Source organism: Pleuronectes platessa, chromosome 3 (assembly GCF_947347685.1).
Source record: "Pleuronectes platessa chromosome 3, fPlePla1.1, whole genome shotgun sequence".
Classification (NCBI taxonomy): Eukaryota; Metazoa; Chordata; class Actinopteri; order Pleuronectiformes; family Pleuronectidae; genus Pleuronectes; species Pleuronectes platessa.
Genome location: NC_070628.1, coordinates 6032133 through 6041803, shown reverse-complemented (window position 1 = coordinate 6041803; position 9671 = coordinate 6032133). Strand labels below are relative to the sequence as shown.

The following is a 9671-nucleotide window of genomic DNA, read 5'->3' as shown; positions in this document are numbered from 1 at the left end:
GTGTAACGATGATAATGTCGGCCAGTGGGCATCTTAGTACAAAGTGTCACAGAAGATTACACAGCAGGAGGAAAACACGCTGCTTTCCGCGGGAGACAAATTGTCCCAGTGAGGCTGCGTCAATGTGGCCCTCACTCATCGCATTGACCAGACCATATGGAGAATGCTACAGTGTCGCCTTTACAAAGGTCTGTGAGTGTGTGTGTGTGTGTGTGTGTTTTGTCTGCATCATTTAGCCACCCAGCTCTCTTCCTCAGTGGTCCTCCAGGAGCTGCAGCAGATGGACATTATCCTTACAAAGCTGCAGTTTCCCCATTCACAAGAATAATATCCCAAAAACCAGACAGCGTGTTTCAACAGAATGGCCAAACAGGGACTGAAACATACAAGTACACAAACAGATGTACACCAGAATACAGGGAACCATTTGAGTCAGTTGATTGTTTAGTAGTTGATGGCTTTGTTGTAATGAAGATCTATTTTATCATGAGGAACTTTAAATATTTTACTTAAGAGGGCTAATGTCACATCTTGGAAGTGATCAATCTTCAGTCACATATGTGGTATTACGTATGTTTTTTAATCATTTTTAAATATCAAATAAATAATTTCTATATTACAATTTAGATTGAGCCTCTGTCCTCTCACCTGAATCTCAATCTCCTTTTGTAAACTGTCAAAATATGAGTAGAACATATACCCCAGATTGCAAAAGTGTGCTGTTGGAAAACAAGGGAAAGCATCACATTGCACACACACATGAATTTCAGTTCCCTAAATATTCCTGATATTTATTTCATCACGATCCTCTGATTATTCCCTGTGAAATTTGGGGGAAATGCCAGATTTCGCGATGTTGGAGAAAGTGATAAGAAATCCCTTCGCTCTCTCCGATCCACGCCAAAAGTATATTGAAAATCCTTTAATTATTTTTTATGTAATCCTTTCTTTAAAACAAACAAAACCAATGGTCGAGGGGGGAAAAGATTTCTCAATCCAATCCTCTACTCCCGAAATACTCTCTTCAACAATCACTCCCTACAAGAGAACTGTCTCTCTGGTTTCCATTAGCCAAACAAATAACCCCATTACCTTTTTCTCTCCCCCAGATAAGCCAATGACTGATCATTGTTCTCTTTATTAACCCAACGGTCTGATGCCAACTTCCAACCACAGCATTCCCCACCATCACCAGGAGAAAGTCTCGATCAGCAGTTGGCCGATGGTCAAACCGGGAGCTTGTGTTATTGTCTTCAACGATTCATCCCCATTAAGGGCTACTATCCCCACATAAGTCTAATCTAGGTTTAATCAACAACACTGAATTTTTAAACTGCTCTCCTGATTGAAATCGTTACATGTGCTCTTTCTCTCCAGTTTTTTTTCGAGTTGTTCGATGTTAATGGAAAAAAAGTGGCACAAGTGTGCTTGTGGCTTTTAAGAGCTCAAGGGGAACCTAAAAATATATCACCGGAGTGGAAGAGTTCAGCTGTAAATATTTTCAGGTTCACATGTTCACTCCCAATTCCATCGAGCATCTGACTGAACCTGTGTGCTGACAGTCAAACAGCCTGACCGGCGTTTTATCCTCACTGGAATACAAACAGCCACAGTTTCATCTTTCCACCATAAACAGCTCATAAGTGCAGACAAACTTTTCAACAGTGAAATGAATCTTCTATGCAGAGGTCATGCAGTCTGTCCTCTTATCAACAAAATCTCAGTTTATCCGGAAATGAACAGTGCTTCAATCTCACACTCGGCCTTTTTGTTATCGGCAGTAAGATAGTTAATGTCCCCTCTGGCTACGCTGATAAAAGAAAAGCCATAAAAAGTTACAGCCTCAAGATGAGCTACGTTAAATTGTTCTGTGGACTGAGACAATTAGTTTGATTTGGCTACTGCCTCCGACATGGAGACGCTCTTCTGCACCAGTTCCTCGACCACAGCGCCCCCAGGTACCAGATGTACACTCCCAGCACCCCAAGAAGTTCCCCCTCTTCATATGCAAAGGGGATTTCCTGTTGCTTTTTGACTTCCGAGGTGTTAAATTGGGAAACCGGAGTGTGCCCTGGTGCTTTAGGTGCAAATTAACTAACACAGTCTAAAAAGTGTACTTCCCCCAGATCGAGGCCGTGTCCTCGCAGCGTCTCTACGTGTGAGGTCCCCGTGCTACACCGTGACCTCCATATCACAGCAGCAGGCATCAACTTGTGCACGCTCGAGTTCATGAAACCTGCAGGTCAGTGCAGAAGTGTTAAAGACACATTTAAACTTTCAGCAATCGGTTTATTTGCTCTCATATCAAGAGTTAGATGACAAGATGTAAAGCAGTGTCACCTTAGCCCAGTCGATATGAAGGTGGTGTCTGGTTAGTGAAGCACGAAGAAAGGAAAGCAAGGGAAACAGCAGACTTGACTCTGTCCAGGGCGTAGTGATGTTGGGAAGGAGCCACGGTATCGAACTCCCTCTAATTCACTTGCTTGCCCAATTGCAAATCAGTCTGAGCTGTCAATCATCAAATAACAAATTAAACCCCAAACTTATCAGAAACATGAACACTTATATTTGTGTGATGAGACCTAACATGAGAAAACATCTTTGGGAAACTTTTTGTTTGACTTGTATCTTTACGGCTGATTCCTCCTTTGTATAGAAGATACACCAGTGTGCACAGCGCCAAGTATTCATAGTTGTGCGTAGACGTGTGTGAGTCGTGCTGCCTTTACTCCACCGAAACACTAGAGGTGGTAGAGTTTCTATGCTGGTGTTGAGTCTCTTCAGGTTTCTGGTCCGCTTATTTACAAATGCTCTGTTTACTTCAGTGGCGAATGTGCGGATTGAGTTTGGATTTGGAGCTGATAGATTTAAAAGATCAAATACTTTTTCTTGAAGAACTGCAACAAAGCAAAGAAAGACATCGTCCTTATTTGTTCCTTCAACTTAATTAAAAATGATTCTGTCTCTGCCAGAAATGTGACGCTACCAAGCGGACCAATCATAGCTGGTGTGATCTGCGTCACCTCGATGTTTGAAGTTTTTGGCGAGGTGCACGTTGGTACAGCGTAGGGCTCTGTAGGGTAAAGTTCTACGCGTAGGCTCCGATGTAGCTTTGATGCAGAAGCATAAATTGGGCTTTATTTTGTTCCAAGCCCCATCCACTAACATGGGGGAGGCAGGGTTTATGATCTATACTTCAGCTAGCCACCAGGGGGCGATCAAGACCATTTGGCTTCACTTTTGTCTTCCATCTTTATACTACTACGGTCTTTTGTCCAAAAGTAAGACAACCTGCCCACGTCCACTTCCAGCCAAAAAGGGATTTAGATATTTATGCAGATTCAGTTAATCTTATGGTTCATGGTTCTGTTGGGAACGTGAGGGCAGATGATTTTCATCAAGACAGGTCCCAGTAAAGCCTCAGAACTTTATAAACTCTCTCTTGCAATTAATTTAAAATTAATTAATAAATTATTGACTGACCTTTTCGAGCTAAGGATAATTGCTGATGTAGCCAAGTGAGGAGGACACAGCAGTGCATCACTCGGAGTTAATTGATTTGGCTGCTGCACCCCTGAACTTTTCACTTTGATCGGCACTGTGACAGGAAGCAATCACCCATCGGCTCTCCGGTGATTTACAAAGGCGCCAGAGGTAGATTGATCAGGATCATCCTAAAGCTCGCAGGAGATCCAAAGCACAGCACACTGCCCCTGTCTGGCAGCAGGAAGCAGTGCCGTCTGTGGGAGAGCTCATTCCAGGTCACCCACTCTCTGTGGGCGAGAAAGCCAGAGAGGGTGGAGTGTTCCAAACGAGAGAGAGAGAGAGAGAGGGATGGAGAGACGGAGGGGGGGAGAGAAAAAAAGCCAACGATAGAGAGAGAGAATATATCTATAACTCTAAATGCCAGCTTTCACACTGTTCTGCTCCAGATAGAGAGCCCTGAATATATATCTTATTTTGTTGCCATTTATTGACGGAGTGATTCATTTCCTGAGTCTATATAAAGCCGTGTACTGTAGCTACAATGCCTTCGTGTCTTTGCCGTGGCATTGGCATCGGGAAGAAGAAAAAAAAAAAAAGAGAACCCCTTGAAGAAGAGTCACGATGGTTGAATGAAAGACGGCAATGTGTTTTGTGGGCTCGCCTCTGAGCTCATCACACACTAATTAGGCAGAACGCAGCCCACCTACCTTCTTCACCAAACCAGCTTTACTTCCAGCTGCATAGAAACACTGCGAGTGAATCATCGCACTTTTGTGTTCGCCCGTCACTCAGCTGCATCAGATAAGACTGTCAGATAAGCTCCAGTGTGAGCTGGTGTGCGAAAGAGGATTTAAAATAAAACTGGACAAACTGCAAAAGAAAGAAAGAAGAAGAAGCAGAAGAAGCTGTTCTTAAAAACACTCGCACTCCAATAGTAAAAACACAACAATGAAAGTGTGCCACCAGGTAACAAACAAGATTAAGATACATGTATTTGTCCCAAACAAATGCAGGTAGGGCAATTTAACCTCTGCTTTTGACCCATCTGGTGAAGGACACACAGAGCAGTGAGCAGCCATGTACGGTGCACAGGGAGCAGATGTTGGGGGAGTAAGGTGCCTTGCTCAGGGGCACTATACAGGGTAGGCAGAATCCTCTTGGATTTTTGGACAGATCAATCCAGGTTCGTCTTTTTGTTGTTTCTCCGTGGAGTCGAACCAGAGACCTTTTCTGCCCATAGTCCAAGTTTCTGCCACTAGTCCACCACCTCTCTCACAATCTGTTGTGTTGTGTTTTTCTTACTAGAGAGATTTTTAAACCAAGTTGACAGTTGCAGGTCTGTTGTTGGACTGTGTGTTTGTTTGTTAGCCGCAGAGCTAATTAGCAGTGGGTGCTTTCAGTCAGTTCCATGCAGATGGCTGCAGCCGGGTGGCGTGTGATCACCGGAGCTGCAGCACATCAACGTGTGAATGAGCGGCAGCGTCTTCTTGGCAGCAGTGAGCGTGGCCACTTGTTTATGAATGGGGGGGGGTCCTCATGCATATGTCCACCACCTTTTTTGGTATTTAGGTTTTGCCGTAAAACAAAAGTGGTAACACTCGGAAGAAGTCAGTTACCATGGATACAAAAATCTATTGTGTAATCGTTTTCCCTGTAATTTATTTATCTATTTATTCATGTTTTTATTTATTTGAGTTTGTTTGGGAGCCTGCCTGCTGGTTTCATACTTGGAGTTTCTTTAATTGGACTCTTCCTTCCTTCCTTCCTCCCTTCCTTCCTCCCTTCCTTCTGATTCATTGGAGGAACACTGGCGCCCTTGCGTCGGCTATTAGGCAAACAACGTAAGTGAAGTGAGCTTTTGTCTTCAATAATTATACAGAGTAATAACAGAATCTTCAGCACGCCGCTGACGCACTACAAGGCAATAATGGCTCTCCCCTTGTTTTTCATATTTCATAATCACACACTTGAATGAGCTATTAGCAAGGGCCTCGTGAAAATTAATCAGACAGCCGAAATGAAGAGGCAGAAGTGCGATTGGCTCGTCCGGGTGTTCGGATGCTCCGAGTCGGGTTTTGTGTCCAGACTCGTCTCATGCCTCGGTAACTTCACTTCATTGTGCTGCTGAAAGATGCATGACGCCTGAGCCCGGCAGTTATAAAACAGTTCAAATAACAGGGACATATGTTCAGACAAGTCCAGCACTTTGGACTCCCCCCCCCGCACCCCCACCCCCCACCCCCACTGCTTAAACAGCAACAACTGTCTGCAGACAGGACGGGGCTGACTCACCATATACAGTGCAAGTGTGGTGCTGGTGTGCACGGGGGCTGAGTGCATTATACTGTATGAGAATGGGAGACACTTACATCTGTGTGCACGCAGGATCCTGAAAAAGGTCACGTCCCTGAAATGACTGTAGGGAGGTCTCCAGGCAAGCACACCCTTGAATGAGATTATACTCAGCAAAAAGGACGGCTTTCAAAATCCTATTTGTGGTGGCCCGCATGCATGAACAAATGATTTTATTTCCTTGGCAACAGCTTAATGTTTAAATATAGAATAGGAGAAGCTTAGCATTATCTTACCGGGGTTAATTTTTGGTTAACAGAGTAAAAGTGAAAAAAGCACAGCGTTCTCCTCGGTTCCCAATAGGGTGTCCTGAGTCCGACTGGTCCCAACAGGATGCCTGTAATGGGAAGATAGCAGGAGGAGATGGCGGGCGGGCGGGTGGGTGGGTGGGACGGTATATGAAAGAAACGCACAGCTATTATATTTGGAACCCCAGGAATTGTTCTTTCTCTCAAAAGAAAAGTAGACCATCATCCACTCTTCCTGTGGTCCTTCTCCCTCTCTTTTATGTCCACGTTATGCAATCGTCTGTTTCTTTTATTCAAAGCCTGGAAGGCTCGGGCGCTGACGGAGGAGGATGGAGGACCTCAACAGGTGAAGATTTTTTATTCCAGGGCTGGATGAGGAGGAGGAGGTGGAGGAAGAAGAAGAGGAGGAGGAGGAGGAGGATAGTGAAGTTCTTTTAATAATAAGCCATCTGATCTGCTCACAATGCCCTATGAGTGCAACTCATGCTCCTGACAGCCGGTCCTAGTGGATCCCCGGCCCCATGCTTACATGACCCATGCAGCGTCTCCACCATCTGTCTGCAGTGGGACTCCAAGGCAGCACTCAGAGGGAGAAGCAGGGGGGGGGGGGGGGGGGGGGGTTGTCAGCTCTCCCTGAGGACCCCCTGTGCTGCAGTTTTGATCTGCTAATTATGTTTAACTGAGGCTGTGTAATTCTCAAAAATTCCTTTTATCTCCGACCAAGTAGATTTTAACAAACTCAGATACAGACAGAGAGAATATGACACATCATCATCCTCTTCATCATCCTCCTCCTCATCCTCATCCTCATCCTCATCCTCATCCTCATCATCATCATCATCCTCTTCATCCTCATCCTCATCATCTTCATCATCCTGCTCATCCTCCTCCTCATCATAAGCAGCAGAAATCGTCTCGGTGCTGTTGTAATTTCGAAGGGACCAGTGTTTTAAATGGGGGGGGGGGGGGGGGGGTCTGTTTGTGTGTGTCTAATTGTGTGTGTCTGCTTGTGTGTGTCTGTTTGTTTGTGTGTGTGTGTGTGTGTAGATCGGGTTCCAGCAGTTGAGGCGGATATTGAAATGTTTTATCAGTTGTGCGCAGCAGCGGAGGCTCTGATGAGCGGAGGCGCGACGCGGCGACTTGTTTGACGCCGAGACAGTCGTCACACAAACACACACGCACACACACACACGATCTCTCTCTCTCAAACACAAACACACACATAGGGAGAGAGAGGGGGTGCCTGCACAAGAGCGCGCACGCGGTCTCCCTATTCAGCGAGATGGAACCAGGCAGGTGATGCCATAACCGACGGATGGTTTTGTGCGCCATATCTCTCTCATGCGTCTTTTCTCTTTTTGGATGAGACGCGCCAGCACAGACGCAGAGGAACCCCGGCGGCGACAGACGAAGAGGACACGTCAGTTTTTAACGAGCTGTGAAGTTGGGGGTCGCTTTTCTCTTCTAGGGGGTGAAGGGCACAGACATGGCGCGCAACCTTCCTCCAACTGAATCTTTTAGATTTTTTGAAATGGCAGGATGAAGTCACATAAGTCTGCACCCCTGTCACCACTACCCCCCACTCCGACACCATCCACTCCTCCCAGTCAGGCCCCGGTGCCCATATGTTTAATTAACCAGGCTGATGTGTGAGTACCTTCAGCCAGCGAGGCGTGGGCGGGCGGGCTGCGGGGTAAAGAGGCTGCTGCTGCTGGAGGATCTCTCCTGATTCCTCTGCCTGCACCGGGGCAGCCGCTCGGTCTAACCGGAGCACCACCGACACCGACACACATACACACACAGACACAAACACACAAAAACAACAACTCGACCTGCGTTTAAACTTGTTCCCAATTGTTTCTGGTTATTTTTCTGAGGGGGAAGCGCGGAGCTCAGTGCGCGTAAGGGAGGACGGCACGAGTGAGGATAGAGAGAGAGAGAGAGAGAGAGGAGAGAGAGGGAGTGTGTGTTGATGTATGTGCGTGTGTTATTTGTGACGGAATCCCCCCTTCGGTCTCTAAGAATCCGCGAGGAAGAGGAAGAGGAGGGCAGGAGAAGAAGAGGAGGAGGAGGAGGAGGAGGAGGCGCGCGGACCTGTCCACGAGCCCAGCTCACTGCGGAACGCGCGGGGCTGCTGCCGCTGGAGAATCCGAACCCACGGTTCCTCTGGATTCTAGAATCGCACTGATCCCCCCCCCCTGCCCCCCCATTCATCGCAAGGCTACGGGATTTTTAATTTTTTTATTTCTTTACCCCCCCCCTCCCTCCATTCTTCTTGTCTCTGTCTCCATCGCTCAACGGACGGTGTGTGACAGCTTCACCGGGAGGAATACTCTTACCTATCCACCGGGGGAGAGGTGCCTCTGCTGCTGCTGGTGCTGCCGGTGGAGGGGGAGCTCTTCGGGGGCAGACAGGTGGATTTATCCGTGTGCTGGTGCTGGTGCTGCTGGTGTGTGGTCTTTCCCTGTATTTTTTTTGGGAGGGGGGGGGGGGGGATTGGATGGATGGATTAATCTGACGGAGGAGAGTGGTATGTGACTCCCACTCCTCCCCGGCCGAGGGCACCCGAATGGAGTAACAGGCTGCAATGTCATCTCCACCTGGCCGCCTGGAGAGATGTGTCACGGGAATGGGGTGAGTTAATATCAGTCGTGGTGTCATCGTTTTTTTATTTTATTTTATTATATTCACTTGAACTCCTCTCCTCCCGCGCACCACACGCACACACGCGCGCACTCATATCAAAGTGGAGCAGTGGCGGCAGGTTTGTTCCTCCTCCGCGCGTTCGAGTCCCCGACACACAACCTGCTGCATGTCCTACATTCACGAGTCCGGTACCGGGGAGAGGAGCGTGAGGGGAATATTCACTGGGAGCCACAGGCTGTTTTCAACGCTCCCCCTCTCTCTCTCTCTCACACACAACACACACACACACGCACACACACACGCACAGAATGTCCTATCTACTAATTTATCTTACTCGTGGTCCCATTCCAAGAATTGAACTTCTGATTTCATGACACACGCTCTCCATCCAATAAACCCGTGCATCTCCATAGAAGAGGGGGACACCCACACACCCACACAGACAAACACACACACACACACACACACACACACAAACACACAGTTTTAATGAGGAATATAACGACACCGGGCATCAGCCTGTGTAAGACGCGCGTCCTCAAATTCAACAAGTCTGCGCCTTTTGTCGAGCTGCGTCGCGGCCGAACCCACTAACGGGCTCGTTGTGTGTCTCCCTTGTGTTGCAGATCAAGTTTGAACACTTTTCCTCTGGTTTCATTGACGCAGTGAGAAGGAACAGAAATGCCAGTGAGCAGCGGACAGGTCACGGTGGCTGCGCGCACGGGCGCACGCACCGCGGCACCAGAGCGCAGCATTCGTTCTCGCACGGACTCCGCAGAAGAAGGCGCAAAACCCCCGCCACCGCAAACCCGCAGCTGCCGCGCTTTGTGACACCGAAGGTAAGGACCGCGACTGGTGACGGAGATCAGGGGGGAAGGAGGAGGAGGAAGAGGAGGAGGAGGAGGAAGAGGAGGAGGAGGGGGAGGAGGAGGAGGACGC

General features: G+C 47.8%; 1 protein-coding gene across 1 annotated transcript in view; it reads left to right on the top strand.

Annotated features, from left to right (window-relative positions):
* Nucleotides 1-8582: 8582 nt before the first annotated feature.
* Nucleotides 8583-9671, top strand: part of grin2ab (glutamate receptor, ionotropic, N-methyl D-aspartate 2A, b) — a 96784-nt gene continuing 95695 nt past the window's right edge. Inside the window, exons 1-2 of the mRNA XM_053418710.1 lie at nucleotides 8583-8720; nucleotides 9359-9571. Of these exons, the coding sequence (XP_053274685.1) occupies nucleotides 8703-8720; nucleotides 9359-9571 (231 nt within the window). The 5' untranslated portion in view covers nucleotides 8583-8702. The remainder of the gene's footprint in view (nucleotides 8721-9358; nucleotides 9572-9671) is intronic.